We start from the raw sequence: 20,404 nt of genomic DNA, 5'->3' as shown, positions 1-20,404 counted from the left end.
TAACAATTGCACGAAAATTAATTAGAGTAGAAAATAAAATCTCTAAAACAAAATCAAATATTTATCAAACACTAAATAATTTGTTGTGGACCTGATTAAACTAGTGGAGTTTCTTTAACCAACTGATATAATGATACAAATTAATAAACTGAAAGAAAAAGAAGATAAAAATCAAATAAGTTTATACAAATAATCTATCGCCTATCTTTTGAACATACAAAAACATTTTTTTAGTTTTTATTGCATTTACTGATAAATGAATTTATTTTCATTAACTCTAGTTTAAAGTAGCAAAAAAGTTTGGATGCTTAGACAGCACATTCTGTGTAAACACAGGAAACAGATTTTTGCAAAAATATAAGAATAACACAGCCTGAATGTGTGTTAAGATTTACTAATAAACAATAAGGTACAACAACGAAGGTGAAAGATATTCAAACAAAAAAAAATCACCGGAATTAAAAGTTATGTCCTTGAAATTCCATAGTCCAATGGGCTGGTCAAAAAACGACACAAAATACAGAGGGGAAATTGCTCTCAATTAATCAATTACAGAAAAGGAGTAAAAAGAGGGGAAGAGGAGGAAAATGACTGAGAAGTTCAAAAAAGAGAAAAAATAAGAAATTGGCCAAACAGTAAATGAATTCGAGACCCCACCCCCAAGTTTCAGTGACCCAGCAACTGAAACGTCGATTCGACGTCCTATGCGCCAGCACTTACTCTGGAGGAAATTTATCCTTTTTACCTCTCCCCCAAGTTTCAAAACAAAGAATATAACCATTAGACTAATGGGACAACCGGTAAAGAGGCTATAAAATTATCCTTAAGAGTTTCCTTGGTTGTTCTTTTTTTTACTTTTCTCCCTTAGCTTATAAAGATACTGGTCATAACAGAAAACAAGTAACTTAAGAAGTCTGATCTTGAGATTGCACAAGGGAGTTGATGCGGATCCAGGATTTTAGGGGGGGCGCAAAATAGGTTGATGCGATAAATTTACCTTAGGAGCAAGTTTATTTAACGCTAACTTGCGTTAATTAAGTAAATTGCACTACTTTAAACTACGTTAGGGGGGCAGCCCTCGCCCCCCTGGATCCGCCACTGACAAGACAGTCGTGAACGGAAGCAGCATGCTGGATCATCAGGGAAGCACCATAGAAATAGGTATCTGGAAACTTAATAATTAAAATTCCATAAAGCAAAATAACTTCTGGGCATCTTGTTTTCATTCAGAAGATAAAAAATGTTTCAGGTTCAGAATTATTTGAAAGCATTAAAGGCCGATAACAAAATCGCCAAGCAATCTCAATGCTTTTTTAAAGCCATTGAATTTGTTTTAAGAGGAGATTGTTGGAGACAGACCATTCTTTGGAGACAGACCTTACCAATTGTTTGGAGACAGACCGTACAGCTATAATTTAGGTATGGAAGGTAGATACACGGCATATCTATAATTTAGATATGGCCTCCTTAATTTAGTTCTTAATCACTTAAACTTCCTGGTAACCAGATTTTCAAGTGACTTTCGCTGCAGAATATAATAAATTGGACTTTATAGTTAAAAAAAGACATCATTTTTGTTTCTTAACACTAAAGAGCAATCTTAAAACTTAAAACCAGCAGATATTTATTCTTATTAGCAGTAAAACTGAAAAAAAAATTACGTACGACTGCTCTCCCTCCCTCATAATTCTAGAAACTAACAAAAAAAATTACCGGGTTTAGTTTTTTTCTGACTTATTGAAACATGTTACTAAGTAAAGCTCTGCACATTCCAATATCAAGATAAGAACTATTGTCAAATGGGGCTAAGTCTGAGGGAGCCTTAAACAGTTTGCTGCGTAAAGGTAAAATTTTCTCGCTAAAAAAACAATTCTTTTTTCTTATCTACTAGTTAGTTATAAGCCTATTTGAGCAAAGAAAGTAAATGGATGTGTTTTTCTATGACGAAAAATATATTTTAAAAAGTAAGCATGTCCACTTTTCTTCCATTTACAAATTATAGTCAGTAAGCTGGCACATTCATTTTGAATATAAAAAGCAATTTCTAAGAAGTTTTTATCGTAACGGAAACACGTTACCCTTCTTATATAAATATTTCAAAACTTCTTGACGACTGACATATCTTTCTAATGGAATCAGAAGTTACTGCACTATGTTTTACAGCATGCTCATCTAAAGTACCTGGAAGTTGTCGACGTTAGGAAACTAGAGGAGGAAAGTTGGACTTCTAATAAATAAAGGAAATAACCCATTTCTTCTGCTGTATAGCGTCGTAAAAAGGCAATATCTCTAAGGGGAATAATATTTGCTCAAGGGTACTGTAGAACTGACTTAACAATAAGAGAGAACAATTGATATAAAGCATGTTTCTATTCTTCTGATTTCACAATTTTCACTTTTTGCCATTATATAGAGGATATAAAAGCAATGACACATTTTGTGAAGATCCATTATTTTATAACACAACTAAAATAGTACTTTTGTGACTAATCAGCACTTCTGGAGCAGTGTTTCTGATGACAAGAGCATTTTCTTTATACCCAACTCTTATTTTGTCTCCTGTTTTACTCTCTTTTCTTCTCATTTAGCTTTTTTCTTGTCATCTTTTTCATTAGATTTTTGTTTGCGCGATTTAAACTCTTAAATAGATAAATGGCTCCAAATTTAGATATATTTTAGTGTACCAAATCGAAATTTGAAGAATAAATAGAAATATATTAAGATACGTAATATGTTAATTCTTACGGGCTCATTTCACTCATATTACATTTATATATTTTTGGCACAAAATCTCATATATCCTCATATATTCTCTGATGTCATGTTTAATTTCACAGATGGATATTTATGGAAACTGGAGAACATGATTGAAGTAAGGTCAATGTTCTGATGATCCAATTTTTGTGTGATCCATAGAGTAGGGAAACAGAGAAGAGTTGAAATGAGTCTCTAACGGCGGTCCTGATCCCAGTTCCATGACCCATCAGCCAGGAAGTGCAATAGGGGGTGGGGGGCCAGCCCTCCTGTGCTGTCGCACATCCTTCCTGTTTACTTTCGTCAGATTTCTCCTGGTACCCATTTAGAGCAGGGTCGAATCTGGCCGAGCTTACAGAGTTACGCTACTGACCCCCGTTCCAAACCAAATAACCAGCTACACCAGGACTCGAACCTCTGTCCTCACAGACAAAGAATTTTAAGTCTAGCGCCAACCACTCGGTTAGGACGGCTGGGTTATCTTCTTCAGTATGAAAAGTATAACCTGTTTGCCCAATTCAAACCGCATTGCCAGGGCTGCATCAGCATCTACTACTCCGCGTAAAGATTCATTCATTTGATAAATAAAAGTAGCAGGGTTACCTCAAGCAGTGAAATTTCCCCCGAAGTGATTTTTAGAAAATTAAAAATTTTATTTCATGTGCCAAATCCACAATCGTATACATCGTAGAGACGCTTGAAATATCTATAACTAAACAACGTATGTATATTTAATACCCGAAGTTCCAGTCACAATAGCTAAAAATCGGAAATTAATGCCACTTTCTTGAAGGGATGACTCAGAAAATTGGCTACAAAATTTCAACCGATTAACGCTAGTTTTAATTTTGCATCAAAATCAGGCCGAAAAATGTAGCGAAACATACTACCAGCAGACCAATTTTTATTAGTACTAGCTCAACCCGTCAGTCGTTGCTCCGACCTTTTAAGAAAGGAAATTCAAGGACAATTACCCTCCCCTAAAAGTTCCTTCCCGGAAAACTTCCCAGCAAAAAATTTCGCCCTCTAAAAATTCCCACCTCCATGGGAAATCCTTCCTGCGTAAAATTCCTTCCGGGAAGTTCCTACCACGAAAAATTCCCCCTCTACGTGTTAATAAAAATGGTATTTTTAAATTGAAAAGGATTTGAAAAATTAGGGTTGGATTCTTAACTTCCGTTCCACCACACCAATGAGATATATTCTGCGTATTTGTATTCCAAGGTCTCTAATTTCAGTCAGCAAGAAAATACGATTATTTGGGTGGTAGGACCCTGTAAAAAATTATGCCTAAAAATGGTCAAAAATCTTTCCTTCTCCTTCCGGCTCGCAACTTATAAGAAGAAGTCTGTAGGCTAAGCGGACCCTAGAGAAAAAGTAAAGATATAAAAATGTTAGTTCTCATGACAAAAAGGCCTTCCAAAGGGTCATAAAGGGCCAGACGTTGTTTTTTAAATCTTTAAAATTAAAGCCTCAAGTTTTTGGGCCAAAAATACCCTAGTGTTTTAATGCAGTGCTAGTTTGAGGGCATAGGCCGTCCAAAAATTAGGTTTCTAAAAGAGAACAAATTACGATCCCATTGAAACTTGCATCTTCAAGTCCCTAGGCCATTGAAAAAAAAGACACAAGTAAAAATGAAAGAGCATGTCTGGTCCTCCGAAATGGGCCAAAGGGCCCATTTCGGGCCTTTCTATTTGGAGCCAGCCATCTCTCCCAAATGTGTGATAATTAGAAAATGAGACCAAAATTCATTGTGTGATCAGTTTGAAACTTATAAACGAAAGTCCTTGGGACAAGACTAACTTAGTAAAAAAAAACAATTGAGGGAGACCACCCTCCAACCAAAAGATGGGGTCTGGGAGGATAGAAAATATTTATCTCATCTGACTCGAAACATTCTTATTAAGTCTTCGGCTAAGTGGATTGCAGTGTGGAAGACAAAATTTAGCAAAATACACCCCCCACCCCGAACAAAAATGAAGTCTGACAAAGGACCAGATTACAACCAAAACACAGTTTTTTCCGTGCCACTTTGCATGGGAGAGGTGGTTGAAGAAACCTGGGAGGGGGCTCTTTAAATTGGAAATTTTATTTAATGCTTATTACAACATTGAAAATAAAAATTAAATTATAGTAAAATTAAATTTTGAAATGATGAGCTTTTCAGCAGCTGATATCATATATCAAATATTTAGTTTAATCTTATTTCTTCCCAAGACCGTTCACGACAAATTTAGTTTCACTACAAATAAGAATTTAGTTAATGCCTCTTTCCCTAAATGTATAAATTTATTGGCGCTTCATTGAAAGTGAATTATATTACGAATATTCCCTTTTCCAGTTATTACAGCATTGAAATGAAAATTACAGTTACACTTCCATGTTACATATTCAATTTTATTTATTATAGAAAAGAATTTACTTTTTCAATTTTATTTATTTAAATAGAATTAAACCTTTAGCCTCCTTATACTATATTAAACGCTAAATGCATATTAATGCATTCATATCTTGTGACAATTAAATGTTTCTCTGTCTGCTTGTATTATAAAACATTGCATTCAGATGCCTAGTGGTACAGAAATTTTAGCCCACTTCGCTGCTGCAGATGTGGGCGGTTCTGACACATAACGAGCTGAAAATTTTCGATGACATCAGATTTCAACTCGGGTGTTTATGGTTCGTTTACACATTGCGGAAATCCATGCAGAAATCCGTCCGTTTCTGTTCGAACTATTGCTAAAATAACGCTGCGTTTTAAGGCAAAGGCTTCAAATTATTGCAACAGCGTGACCTATGTTCTTACCCTCTTCTGAAAGCTGTTGAGCAATAGAGAGCCAAATTACACCGTTTTTTTTTTCTTATAGCCTGGGTACGCAGGATCATACAAGCTGGGGTAGCCTTGAACCAAAGTTATAAGATCGTGTAGTTCTTGATAATCTTCACTCATGGTTTTATTCATTTAATAACCTTGCCAAGATTCCGTCCCGATTTGACCAAAACGTTGCGGAAAGCTAAATATTTCTTCTAGCACGAAAACGGACGGAATTTCCGCACGGATTGCTAAATCCGCATGAGTTTGCGCAATGTGTAAACGAACCATTAGCCTGTTCGGAAAATGGATTTTGACTATGACTGAGGTGTCGATAGCGGGTTTAGAATGTATCGTATGAGATTCGGGTCTCCGGGTTTAAGAATTAATGGATGCAATTACGGAAGTAGGTTGCATTGGCGTTATAGCTACGAAGGGTCCTTTAAGTCGATTTTTGAAATAATACTTTATAATTATTCTTAGCCCATATAAAATTTTCATACTGGGACTTGTACTCGAGTTAAAAAAAAATAAATGTACTTGGCACAGCACTGGTATAAAAGTCAAACTGGATTACTTTGTAGGACAGTGAGGCCGGGACGTCAAAGGAAAATCCGTCGGCGACCGAGATTTTACCGCAAAACGAGCAGCTGGACGTGAGACAAAATTCTAGGGAGACATATATACGCCAACCACAAACTGAGGGAACGGTTTCCAGCATAAACAATGCAGATATATCCATGAACCCACATGATAAACCCTGTCAACCAGGTCCGACTGACTATCCTATCACCACCATCGGAAATCGCACACGAAAGTTCAACAGCTCCTATTTCTTGGCATATCCATGGCTCGAATATTCAAAAGAAGAGGACTCGGTATTCTGCTTCTGTTCCCGACACTGCAGTGGATCGTCGCTAGGATAAAGCGAAAGGTATGGCGCAAGAGCATTCATCGACGTAAGATTGAGAAAGTGGAAAGACATCTCAGAGCTGTTAAGGCAGCCCGAAAGCAGTGACCGGTATAAAACATGTACCATTTCCTGGACGAAATTTATAGCTATTCAGACGGAGACGGCCGAATCTCTTGTCTCATGCCTTTTCAAAGAACGGAAAAAGGAAATATTAGAGAACAGACGGTATATAAGGGCTCTGCTAAAAACTACAGCCTTACTTAGACGGCAAGGTCTTGCGTTTCGTGGCCATGATGAAGTAAAGTCCAGTGCCAACAGAGGGAATTTCGTTGAGATGTTAGGTGTTTTAATGGAAATCAACCCAGACACGATAGACAAGACTCGTAAGGCCTATGGCCATTACTTGTCAGAGAAGCAAAATATTTTGCCGTTCTTGCTGACGAAACAAAAGACCTATGATCGCAAGGAACAACTTGCGATCATAGTGCGCAATGTTCATGATATGAAAATCAAAGAAAGAGCCATAGGTTGCTACCACATGTGCAAGGCTGACGCTGAGACTTTGACCGACTTTATTTACAACGAAATAAAGGGTATCGACCTTGACTGGTCAAAATATGTCGACTGCGCTATGATGGGGCGAGCGTAATGAACGGACGTTCTAATTCCCAAAATCTATAAATGGGCGACTAATCTCCCTCCTAAACCTTTTCTGCTTCTCAGCTTGCGCGTAATCCGCAAGAATTGGGATCAAAGTTTTAAGATAGTCATTTTGATCAGAAGTCTCAAAGGTCTAACGAATAAGCCTTAGGAACTGATACAATGACCCTAAATTATTGGAACTAGCCCATCGTTCACAGAGAAGTTTTCGTAAAAAAGGTGGCAGTGTTTAGTCTTGGTTGCCCAATATATCAAGAATGGTTCCGGGGATGGAGCTGAAACTTTCTAGTCCTGTTTAAAAAATGGATGTGAAAGGAAAAGAGACTTTAAATCCCCATGGTGGGAGGGGGGAGGGGAGGGGGAAGGAGAAGTTTCCAAAAAACTTTTCTGCCTAAAACACGATTTGGGTATGCCATGAGTTTGATAAAATTGATTTAGAGTCTTAATTTCGGAAAAATATTTTTTGAATGATGTCACATTCATATGCGGTTAAAGAGCAAATTACATCATTTTTTCACAGGGGTTGGACATGTCGTTTTTATTATCTAGGACGCATGCAAAATTATACAAGATGAGAAATGACTCCAGACTGGTAAAGCAAAAGGTATGGAATAAGTGACAGCGAAAAGCACATTGAATTGCAAACGAAAATGTTGCACAAAGAAATATGCGGTTAGAAGACCAACCAAATTTACAATGGAATAAAGGAACGTGTTATTTTAACGTCTACATATTTTAATGACTAATACTGTCATTATAGAGCATAGGGGAGAGAAATCAATGCACATCGCCTCATATTCAGGAACAGAATCTGGGTGTAAAAAGAAGGACTTGTTTTGTATAAATGAAAGACGTTAATCTAAATGTGAGGGACAGAAAATGTTGAAGAATAATTATCGATACTCAACAATAATTATCGGACAGGACAAGACAAAAGACAGGACTTTTCTAACGAAGACTAACACGGATGTGACCCCAAATGACATTATTTGATTTTTGCCACGCTGGTTTCTTACCTTTGAGGTTTCGTAGTTCTTAAACAATTTTAAAACAAAGCTGATTGTTATAATTAAACGGCCATTGTGTTTCAGGAATCGTTCTTAAATAATTAGGACACAAAGTCAAAAATTTAGCGTAAATAGCAAATTCTTGTAGAAGGGGAAACAAAAAAATTTCAAATTTTAAAGCAAAAAAAAAAACAATGTGAAAAAAATAAATTCTTCAAATTCACATCCAAAACATTTTTTTACCTTCCATTGAGATGTTTAACACCCTGTAGGAATTTGCCAAAAAGACAATTTGGTATTAAAGCAAAAATTAAAGAACAATGTAATAAAACAAAAATGAATAGATATTTGAAGTCCATGTACGAAAATGTGTTTTCTTATCTTTCAGTAAGCTATTCAATGCCCTGTATGAATTTGCCAAAAAAGGCATTTGGTACCTAAATAAAAACCTGGCTCTTTTGGCCAGGTTTTTAAATGAAACATTTTTTCGAAGATTTCATCTTTTGCTTAAAAACATCCAATCTGTGAAGAAAGAAAGTATATATATTTTTATCTCAGTCTCTAGAACTATCTCTAACACCTTGTTAATTCGTTGTCCTTGTCTAACTACAGATCTGCAGACTTCAGATTCAGGTGACTACAGCTGTAAGGCATCAAGCAAAGGTGGTAATACACACTGGTTTGCAACTTTAAAAGTAGAATCACCTTCGAGTCCAGAAGTCACATTTGATAGAACTACTAAAGATCCACTTGCTTTGCCTGGTTCTCCATCAAAACCTCACCTGGTAAGTCGTAGTTCTGAGTCAGCGGTCATTAGCTGGAAGAGTGGCAACCGTATGGGAGCTTCACCTTTGCTTGGCTACCTCGTTGAAACATATAAAGCAGATGTCAGAAATGCTTCCTCTACAGGTAAGGCCCTGAAAGTCTAATACAGATACTGCTACACTGCCACTAGACTGTGTTAAAAATAAAGTTCTTTAAATATTTGTACAATTAGTCGATGGGTTAATAAGAGGTTTCAATTTAGCCTAGATTTGCTGCAGATTATAGTGTTGTATTATTCTAATATTCTTTCCTCGCAAGCTAAAGACGCAGCGTAAGGACTTCTTCGGATTTTCTATTCTTGGTTTATGTTCCCCTTTGCAAGCAGGGCCGTAGCTACAGTATTTTTATGGGGGGGGGGCAAGAGGGAGTTGCATTGAAGTAGGTGTTATTCAAGCCGTAGTGAAGAAAAGTAACTATCTAACAAACACACAACTCGGTGAATTTAAAAACATTATGCAATACATTATAGACGATAAATGCATGTGGAAGAGTCATGAATATAAGTGCTGAGTATCGATTTTTACAAAAATGCCAGAAATGAGCTGCTGCAGACGACAGTAGTATAGCGTAAACAAGCTTTCGGGTGGGTGAAGGTGAATGTCGTGTACACTTGGCTTTTTTCTCCCAGATTCACCACTAATGCTGCAGTGCATACCTTCTCTCTAATTCCCCCAAACCGCATTCCCAGCACATGATGCTCAATCTCATAATTGAACCAAACTCTGTTCTAATAGTCCCGGGTATCACGCTATTAATTTGCTAGTTATTTTTAATGGATTTTGACTCTGTAAGATTTAATTTGTTGTACTAAACTTTTAACATACCTGATTTATTGATATATTAGTTTTTATTTTTTATTAAACTGATTGTTTTGCGGGTTCGCCGATTTATCAGAGGCAAAGCTGTAGCTTTGCCTATAGTAAAGGCCATACGGCTCCTACGTTTCATTATTATTATTATTATTTTTTTTCCCCATCTACTCGTTACATAGAAAGGGTCATCATATAAGATCAAAAGGGGGCCAATTCGATTGGTAATCAAAAGAGGTAGGGCATCTGTCAATGTTAAAAAGTTTCCCAAGAGGAAAACGCCCCCACTCACGCCCATCATTTCCCCCCCTCTCGCGCCTACCCATTTTGATAGCACACTGACATTCGGCAGAGGTAGTTTTCAGATACAAAATATATTTTTGAGGAGGACATTCCCCCACAACCCTCAGGGAAAGGGTTTTAAGTTATGCCCTAGGGGCATATAAGATTTTTATAGAAGACGTTGTCGTAGAAACTTCAAAACAGGCTCAATCGATTGGAAATTAAAGGGCTAGTGCCCTTTTTAATAGTCGAAAGTGATTGGAGTTTAACTAGCCCCCGTCCCCCCCCCCCCCACCTCATGTACCCACACGCATCCACACAACATTGTGATATAGCCCATTTGTTCAGCGGAGTTGATTTCCAGATAGAAAAGATGTTTTTGAGGAGGACACTCCCCCACAACCCTCAGGGCAAGGGTTTTAGGTTATGCCCTAGGGGCATATAAGATTTTCCCATAGAATGCTTTGTCAAAAAAATTTCAAAACAGGCTCCTTCGATTGGAAATTAAAGGGCTATTGCCCTCTATAATAGTCAAAAGTGATTGGAGTGTAACTAGCCCCCCTCCACCCATCATTTCCCCAAACACATCCAATCAAAATTTTCAGATAGCCATTTTGTTCATCGTAGTTGATTTCCAGATAGAAAATATATTTTTGAGCAGGACACTCCACCACAACCCTCAGGGCAAGGGTTTTAAGTTATGCCCTGGGGGCAAATAAGGTTTTTACAGAAGGTGTTGTCGTAGAAACTTCAAAACAGGCTCATCCGATTGGAAATTAAAGAGCTAGTGTCCTTTTTAATAGTCAAAAGTGATTTGAGTGTAACTAGCCCCCTTCCCCACACGCCCATAATTTCCCCAAACACATCCAATCAAAATTTTCAGATAGCCATTTTGTTCAGCATTGTTGATTTCCAAATAGAAAATATATTTTAAGGAGGACACTCCCCCACATCCCTCATGGAGAGGGTTTTAATTTATGCCGTGGTGGCATATAAGGTTTTTACAGAAGGCGTTGTCGTAGAAACTTCAAAACAGGCTCATTCAATTGGAAATTAAAAGAGCTAGTGCCCTTTTTAATAGTCAAAAGTGATTGGAGGGCATCTAGCCCCCCCCCACGCCAAGCATTTCCCAAAACACATCAAATCAAAATTTTGAGATAGCCATTTTGTTCAGCGTAGTTGATTTCCAGATAGAAAATATGTTTTTGGGGAAGAAACTCCCCCAGAACCTTCAGGGCAAGGGTTTAAAGATATACCCTGGTGGCATATAAGGTTTTTAAATAAGGTTCTTTCGTAGATAGTTCAAAAAAGTCTCATTTGTTTATAAAACCTATGAAACTGTGCCCTTTTTTATTGTCGTTACTGTCAATTTTGCTACAAGCCGCACCCCTATGCTCGTCATTCCCCCCCACACCTCAAATAAAAATTTTGAGATAGCTATTTTTGTTCAGCGTAGTTGATTTCCAGATTGAAAATATATTTTTGAGGAGGACACTCCCCCACAACGCTCAGGGCAAGGGTTTTGAGTTATGCCCTGGGGGCATATAAGGTTTTTATAGAAGGCGTTGTCGTAGAAACTTCAAAACAGGCTCATTCGATTGGAAATTAAAGGGCTAGTGCTCTTTTTAAAAGTCGAAAGTGATTGGAGGGCAACTAGCCCCCTCCCCAAGCCCATCATTTCCCCAAACACATCCAATCAAACTTTTTGTTCAGTGTAGTTGATTTCCATATAGAATATATGTTTTTGAGGAGGACACTCCCCCACAACCCTCAGGGGAAGAGTTTTAAGTTATGCCCTGGGGGCATATAAGGTTTTTATAGAAGGCGTTGTCGTAGAAACTTCAAAACAGGCACATTCAACTGGAAATTCAAAGGGCTAGTGCCCTTTTTAATAGTCGAAAGTGATTGGAGGGCAACTAACCGCCCCCCCCACGCCCATCATTCTCCCAAACACATCCAATCAAAATTTTAAGACAGCCATTTTATTAAACGTAGTTTTAAGTTCTGGAAATTAGGTCTTTGAGGATTAAAACTCCCCCAAAGCCCTCAGGGCAAGGGTTATAATTTAAGGATTCTCCGAATCCTTCTTTTTTTTCTTATGGAAGAGATGCTCGTATAAACTTTAGAGAGGGCTCATTTGATTGAAAATTGAAAGTTCTTGTTCACTTTTTAAGAGTCAAAAGAGATTGAAGGGCCACTAGCCCCTCTCCCTCCTCCACGCCCTGAATGCATAAGATAAAAATTTTGAGACAGACATTTTGTTAAAATAGTTTAAAGTTCGGATAACAAAAAACTCCGGTGTTGACATAACCCACCAGGGCCTAGGGGTAGGGGTTGTAAGTAATGTCCTGGGGCATAACTTATTAATGGGGGCTTATAACTTATGGGAAGGGATTTTGTATGGGAAGAACACATAGGAAATCTATTATAATTATCCAATTATAAGGTTAAAATACATACTCTGCGATAGATGCAAAATTGCTTTGGCACACAAATTCCTATTAAGGCCAAATCCAAACAGTCGTGATCCTTTTGAGTCAGCAAGTGAAATGGTCTAACCCCCCTTATTGGAGCTATTTTTTCTATCCATTAATTGTTGTCAATCGCTGTCCACAAGCTATGCAAGCTGTCTATTGTTCATATATAAGGTTTTTAACAAAGAGGTAATCGTAAAGACTTCGAAAAAAGCCTCATTCGATTTAAATTGAAAGTTCTAGATCCGTTTTTTAAAGTCAAGAATAATCGGACAGTAAGCACCCCCCCCCCTCCCATGCCATAAAAACCTGAAACTTTTTGCAATGAAAAACGAACACAAATTAATTATAAAAACTTTCCGAAAAATAAGTTTTTCAAAGAAAAGTAAAGGCCATTTTAAATTTAAGCTCAGGAGATTCAAATACCCGTCAAAATTCAAACTCAAAACGACAAGAAATTACTATTAAAGAATAAATGAAACCCAAAACGAACAGAAATTAAATAAAAAATCATAGCAAAAAACATACAACAAGTAATAATATAATGATTAAGTAGATCTTAAAGCAAGTAATGCTTAGATTGAATATGAAAATCAAGCTTAAAACGAAAACAAATATTTTGCTATTAAAGTATAAATGAAACTTAAATCGAACAGACATTAAATAACAATCAATGCGAACAAACATACAGTATATATTAATGTAAATGAATAAATAAATCTTAAAACGAGTGAAACTTAAATTGAATATGCAAATCAAGTTTGAATCGAATAAAAATAACTACAAACAAGAGTTTGGGTATCGTATCACTACAGAAGCCTAAAACCTACTGCGTCACTGGCGCTTTACTGAAAACGAATTATATTACAAATGTTTTCTTTTGTACTTAGTATTGAAAATAAATATTAAAATTACATTAAAATTTTGAACTGATGAGCTTTTATCAATTAATATCATTATACATCAAATATTCATTTTAATTTATTAGTTTTTTTCAAAATTGGTCAAGACAGATATAGTTTCACTACAAACAAAATTTGGATACTGCCCCCTTCTTTAACTGTAAAACCCTAAAGTCTTCTTTGTCAGTGGTGCTTCATTGAAAACGAATTACTTCTATATTACTAATTTATTATTTTCAAGTTCTTACAGCATTGAAAATAAAAATGAAAAATACTGTGAAAAAAAAATCTTGAACTGATTGACCTTTCAACAATATATATCATCATATATCTAATATTCAATTTGATTTTGTTTATACTTTCCAAGACTGTTCAAGACTCACATAGTTTTGCCATTTTTTTTAACTCTGCCATTTTTTGTAACTGATCGTGTTAGTTTGTTATGAAAACATTCTATGGCTTCTAGGCATTTCTATTTGAGCGGAAAACAGTACCTCAAACTTTGTGGAGCATGCATTTTCTTGTATAAAACACTAAGATATAATAAAATGTCAAGTTTCGGAGTGTTCCACCACACGCAAGCATGTGTCATTGGTATGTTTGAATCCCCATGGTCAATTTAGGGGTTGGAGGGTAGGCTAATTCTCCTATCAGCCCCATTCCGTCGTGGTATGGTTCACATTTTCAACACCTGGCGTCCGGACTATCATATAATCTACCAAGCATACAACTACCCCAAATCAGTATCAATAAATAAATGAAACCCAAAACGAACAAAAATTAAAATAAATATTAGAGTCAAACTCATAACGACCATAGATTAATATGAGTAGGGTTCAAAACCCCTATGATTTCTAAAAGCCAGAATATAATTCGTACTTTACTGAAAAAAATTCGAATGAGTTTACAGAAAAAAAAATGTGCATTGTCAATTTAATATACATATGCTCATATTTATTCCCTAAAATCTTAAATAATTTTTGATATCTTAAAGTTACAAAAGTGAAAATATTTCAAAGAATCATTTTCAGTAAAGTGCCAATGACGGAGCAGCTCTAAGGCTTCTGTAGTAAGACGATATCCAAACTCTTGTTTTTTGTTACTTTTGTTTGATTTAAACATATTTGCATATTCAATCTAAGTTTCCCGCCTTTCAAGATTTAGTTATTAATTTAAAATAATATATATGGTATGTTTGTTAGCATTCATTTTTATTTAATTTCTATTCGTTTTAAGTTCCATTTATAATTCAACCGAAAATCTATTGTTTTCTTTATCATATATATATTCGTATTAAATCTAAGCACTAATCGTTTTAAAATCTGTTTATTCATTTATGTGATTACCTATTGGGTGTTTTTTCCTGTTTTTGTTTATTTTGTTTCAATCCTGTTTGGGTTTCATTTATTCTTTTATATTAATTTCTGGTCGTTTTGAGTTTGAATTTTAACACGTATTTGCATCTGCTGAGCTTAAGTTTAAAATGGCCTTTACTTTTCTTTGAAAAACTTATTTTTCGGAAAGTTTTCTTTAAATTAATATTAATAAATATCATTGATATCAGCGAGCCACTCAAAGCCAAAACAAAAATTATAGGCAGCGCAATAGCGCTGTCTTAGTCAAGATATAGGATAAGTCAAAGTGTTACCACATATTATGTAACACTATATTTTGACATATTCGCAACATTTAAATAGCGACTGTATTTCAAATTTAAAAGTATTCGAAAAATAAAGTTATAGTTATTAACTTATCTGTCGGTCATTGTTTGACAAAGAATATCCAGAAAATCTAAACAATTCCTGGCATCATTGCGGCAGTAACCTTAAATTAAATAAAAATTTACAGAGATGGTAATTGGTAGGGAAGATTGACCCCTAGAGCTTGAAAATTACCTTCCCTTTTTATCCTGGTTAAAAAAATAAATTCTTTAAAAATCACACAAAAGTTTTTCTTGTGTAAATGAGGGTATATGGGGTATACATTTGCGGAGAAGGTCTATGCTGCAACTCGTTTGTAGTAGTACTACTATAATTCCCTTCGCAAGACATAGCTCGGTCTTTTAGAGCTGAAGATGATGAGAACTCTTTGATAGTAGAAAAAGAGCAATGATTGGCTACCGCTTATATCGTGCACGCAAAACTTCAAGATTGATGGGACAGAATATACATATTGTGTTGTAAGGATTCGCTGTAGTCCATTCTCAGCGGAGCTATTCGCTTATCAGCATACTAATGACAACGACTGAAACTGCTCGACCACTAGTAGTGCTGGTGTTTTGTGAAATGCAACGATATTTCTAGTCACAATTCTTAACAATACGAACAAGCGACATGGCTGGTACCGCTAATACCAGTGTAGCACAAAATTTCAAGAACTTGTGAGCAAACATACATATTTTGATTTGAAATTCACGTGGGTATTCTATTCTCAGCGAGACATTCGGTACAGCATACTGATGACAAAGACTAAATGTCGATCACTAGTAGATGCTGCAGCCGTTTGGTCGAAGTGCGATCGTTGGAAGTCATCCCAAGATCCTTAATGGTAGCCGGAGCAGAATAGTTGGCACCGTCTTGGTACGCGTACACGAAAGTTCAAAATTGTGAGAAGTAAATACAGTATATGTGGTATACATTCACGGTAGGTCTATTCTCAGCGGACATTCCGTTCAGTATACTGATGCATAAGTTCCCTGTCACACTAGTAGTGCTGGCGTCTTTGTGAGATGCAACTATTTTTAGTCATAATTCTTTAACAATAGAAAAAGAGAATGATTGGTACCGCTTATACGTGCACACAAAACTTCAAAATTGTGAGAAAAATATACATATTTTGTTTAAATTCACTGTATTCTATTCTAAGCGGACATTCCGTACAGCATACTAATGCAAAGATAAATGTCACACTAGTAGTGCTGGCGTTTTGTGAAATGCAACTTTTTTTTAGTCATAATTCTTAACAAAAGAAAAAGAGAATGGTTGGTACCGCTTAGGCGCGTACACAAAATTTCAAAATTGTGAGAAAAAATACATATTTTGTTTAAATTCACTGTATTCTATTCTCAGCGGACATTCCGTACAGCATACTGATACAAAGATAAATGTCATACTAGTAGTGCTGGCGTTTTGTGAAATTCAACTTTTTTTAGTCATAATTCTTAATAATAGAAAAAGATAATGGTTGGTACCGCTTAGAAGTGTACACAAAATATCAAAATTGTGATCAAAAATATATTTTTTGTTTAAATTCACTGTATTCTATTCTAAGCGGACAGTCCGTACAGCATACTGATACAAAAATAAATGTAACACTAGCAGTGCTGGCGTTTTGTGAAATGCAACTTTTTTTAGTCATAATTCTTAACAATAGAAAAAGAGAATGGTTGGTACCGCTTATACGTGTACACAAAATTTCAAAATTGTGAAAAAAATACATATTTTGTTTAAATTCACTGTATTCAATTCTCAGCGGACATTCCGTACAGCATACTGATGCAAAGATAAATGTAAAACTAGTAGTGCTGGCGTTTTGTGAAATGCAACTATTTTTAGTCATAATTCTTAACAATAGAAAAAGAGAATGGTTGGTACCGCTTAGACGTGTACACAAAATTTCAAAATTAAAAATACATATTTTGTTTAAATTCACTGTATTCTATTCTCAGCGGACATTCCGTACAGCATACTGATGCAAAGATAAAGGTCACACTAGTAGTGCTGGCGTTTTGTGAAATGCAACTATTTTTAGTCATAATTCTTAACAATAGAAAAAGAGAATGGTTGGTACCGCTTAGAAGTGTACACAAAATTTCAAAATTGTGAGCAAAAATATATATTTTGTTTAAATTCACTGTATTCTATTCTAAGCGGACAGTCCGTACAGCATACTGATTCAAAGATAAATGTCACACTAGTAGTGCTGGCGTTTTGTGAAATGCAACTTTTTTTTAGTCATAATTATTAAAAATAGAAAAAGAGAATGGTTGGTACCGCTTATAAGCGTACACAAAATTTCAAAATTGTGAGAAAAAATACATATTTTGTTTAAATTCACTGTATTCTATTCTCAGCGGACATTCCGTACAGCATACTGATGCAAAGATGAATGTCACACTAGTAGTGCTGGCGTTTTGTGAAATGCAAATATTTTTAGTCATAATTCTTAACAATAGAAAAAGATAATGGTTGGTACCGCTTAGACGTGTACACAAAATTTCAAAATTGTGAGAAAAAATACATTTTTTGTTTAAAATCACTGTATTCTATTCTCAGCGGACATTCCGTACAGCATACTGATGCAAAAATAAATGTCACACTAGTAGTGCTGGCGTTTTGTGAAATGCAACTATTTTTAGTCATAATTCTTAACAATAGAAAAAGAGAATGGTTGGTACCGATTATACGTGTACACAAAATTTCAAATTTGTTAAATAAATACATATTTTGTTTAAATTCACTGTTTTCAATTCTCAGCGGACATTCCGTACAGCATACTGATGCAAATATAAATGTAAAACTAGTAGTGCTGGCGTTTTGTGAAATGCAACTATTTTTAGTCATAATTCTTAACAATAGAAAAAGAGAATGGTTTGTAACTCTTATACGTGTGCACAAAATCTCAAAATTGTGAGAAAAAATACATATTTTGTTTAAATTAACTGTGTTCTATTCTAAGCGGACAGTCCGTACAGCATACTGATACAAAGATAAATGTAACACTAGTAGTGCTGGCGTTTTGTGAAATGCAACTATTTTTAGTCATAATTCTTAACAAAAGAAAAAGAGAATGGTTGGTACAGCTTATACGCGTACACAAAATTTCAAAATTGTGAGAAAAAATACATATTTTGTTTAAATTCACTGTATTCTATTCTCAGCAGACATTCCGTACAGCATACTGATGCAAAGATAAATGTCACACTAGTAGTGCTGGCGTTTTGTGAAATGCAACTATTTTTAGTCATAATTCTTAACAATAGAAAAAGAGAATGGTTGGTACCGCTTATACGTGTACACAAAATTTCAAAATTTTGAGAAAAAATACATATTTTGTTTAAATTCACTGTATTCTATTCTCAGCGGACATTCCGTACAGCATACTGATGCAAAGATAAATGTCATACTAGTAGTGCTGGCGTTTTGTGAAATGCAACTATTTTTAGTCATAATTCTTAACAATAGAAAAAGAGAATGGTTGGTACCGCAAATACGTGCACACAAAATTTCAAAATTGTGAGAAAAAATACATATTTTGTTCAAATTCACTGTATTCTATTCTCAGCGGACATTCCTTACAGCATACTGATGCAAAGATACATGTCACACTAGTAGTGGGAATTCCTATACATGCAAGCAAATAACAAGGGAATTCCTATACACGCAAGCAAATAACATGGGAATTCCTATACACGCAAGCAAATAACATTGGAATTCCTATACATGCAAGCAAATAAGATGGGAATTCCTATACACGCAAGCATATAACATCGGAGGTCCTATACAATTAAGCAAATAACATGGTAATTCCTATACACGCAAGCAAATAACAATGGAATTCCTATACATGCAAGCAAATAACATGGGAATTCCTATACAAGCAAGCAAATAACATAGTAATTCCTGTACAATAAAGCAAATAACAAGTGACTTTCTATACCTGCAAGCAAATCACAAGGGAATTCCTATACACGCAAGCAAATAACATGGGGATTCCTATACAAGCAAGCAAATAACAAGGGTATTACTATAACAGCAAGCAAATAAACTGGGTATTCCTATTAACTGAAGCAAAATAACGTGGAAATTCATATACCTGCAAGCAAATAACATGGGATTTCCTATACATGCAAGCAAATAACATGGGAATTCCTATACACGCAAGCAAATAACTTGGGAATTCCTATACATGCAAGCAAATAACATAACCATTTCTTTTATTCAAATCCCAACCACAAATCAAGTTATCATATATTGAACAAGCTCTGATTGGCTCATAAAAATGCCCACGTCAAACGATACATTCATTGTGCAATTCTTATCAAAAACAAAAAGCTTTATACCCCTTTTTCCAATGAGAGTTAGCTTTAGCAACGACACATTCCCAAAAAACTAGTCTTGACTAAAGGCAATTGTCCAAAAAATCAATCACGCTTGGACCCGGTATTGCTGAACTTTTGAAATTACGCAAATCTTCTTGACAAAGAGTGTAATGACCGAGTGTAATGACCTGTCTACCTACCAGAAAAACCGGAAGGAACATAAAGTCCGCAATATGGTAGTTCCTACTCTACTTTTAGTGCTTTCAAAAGAGCTATCTATTCTAATTAAACGGCCTTTGTGATTCATGGGTTTGTGAATTAAAATTTTTTTAACTTTTAACGTAAAGAGTGTGGTATTGACTGAGGGGAGAACCCCCTCATATACGTAATAACATATACGTAATAAAAAAAAAATTAAAAAAAACAAGCGAGACGGCACAATAGTAATCTAAACTTTTAAAAACGGAATTTTGATGTCAATAAATGTACGAGATCAAAGAATGGGCTTATCAAAAGAATGGGCTTATCAAAAGAATGGGCTTATAATGCTGATTCTAAAAATATAAATTTTATTAAGTTTAGTATTACTCATCAAAGGCTACGAGCCTGAGAAAACTTACCTGATTTTTTAAAGAGGGAGGAAAAATCCCCTACAAGTGAAAGAATTTTAATGAAAATCCTACCGTCAGATTCAGCGTATCAGAAAACCCTATTACATAGGTTTCAAGTTCATATCTGTAAAAATCTGCAACTATATCTGCAACGTATTTTTTGCCAGAAGAAAAATAATCGAATATAGAAGTTCGTTTCGTAAGTTAATTTGTAAATTATGTGAGAACCAAATTTAGAGACAGCCATTTAGCAAAAAAAAAGTAAAATTTTTATGCAAATTTTGTTTACTTATTCAATGACGGTGAGCCAAAATA

The 20,404-nt window shown here is 35.4% G+C and overlaps 1 protein-coding gene and 1 pseudogene across 2 annotated transcripts in view; both read left to right on the top strand.

Annotated features, from left to right (window-relative positions):
• LOC148954039 (roundabout homolog 2-like) overlaps window positions 1-20,404 on the top strand; it is a 386,920-nt gene that overhangs the window by 194,394 nt on the left and 172,122 nt on the right. For both annotated transcript variants that reach the window (XM_089085754.1, XM_089085755.1), the window contains exon 9: window positions 8,759-9,055. In XM_089085754.1, the coding sequence (XP_088941880.1) occupies window positions 8,759-9,055 (297 nt within the window). The remainder of the gene's footprint in view (window positions 1-8,758; window positions 9,056-20,404) is intronic.
• On the top strand, window positions 789-6,743 carry LOC148954040 (uncharacterized; annotated as a pseudogene).

Source organism: Artemia sp. Qi Xiang Cuo, chromosome 3, assembly GCF_049724085.1.
Source record: "Artemia sp. Qi Xiang Cuo chromosome 3, ASM4972408v1, whole genome shotgun sequence".
NCBI lineage: Eukaryota > Metazoa > Arthropoda > Branchiopoda > Anostraca > Artemiidae > Artemia > Artemia sp. Qi Xiang Cuo.
The sequence above is the reverse complement of the archived record's forward strand: the minus strand, read 5'-3'. Positions and strand labels throughout refer to the sequence as shown.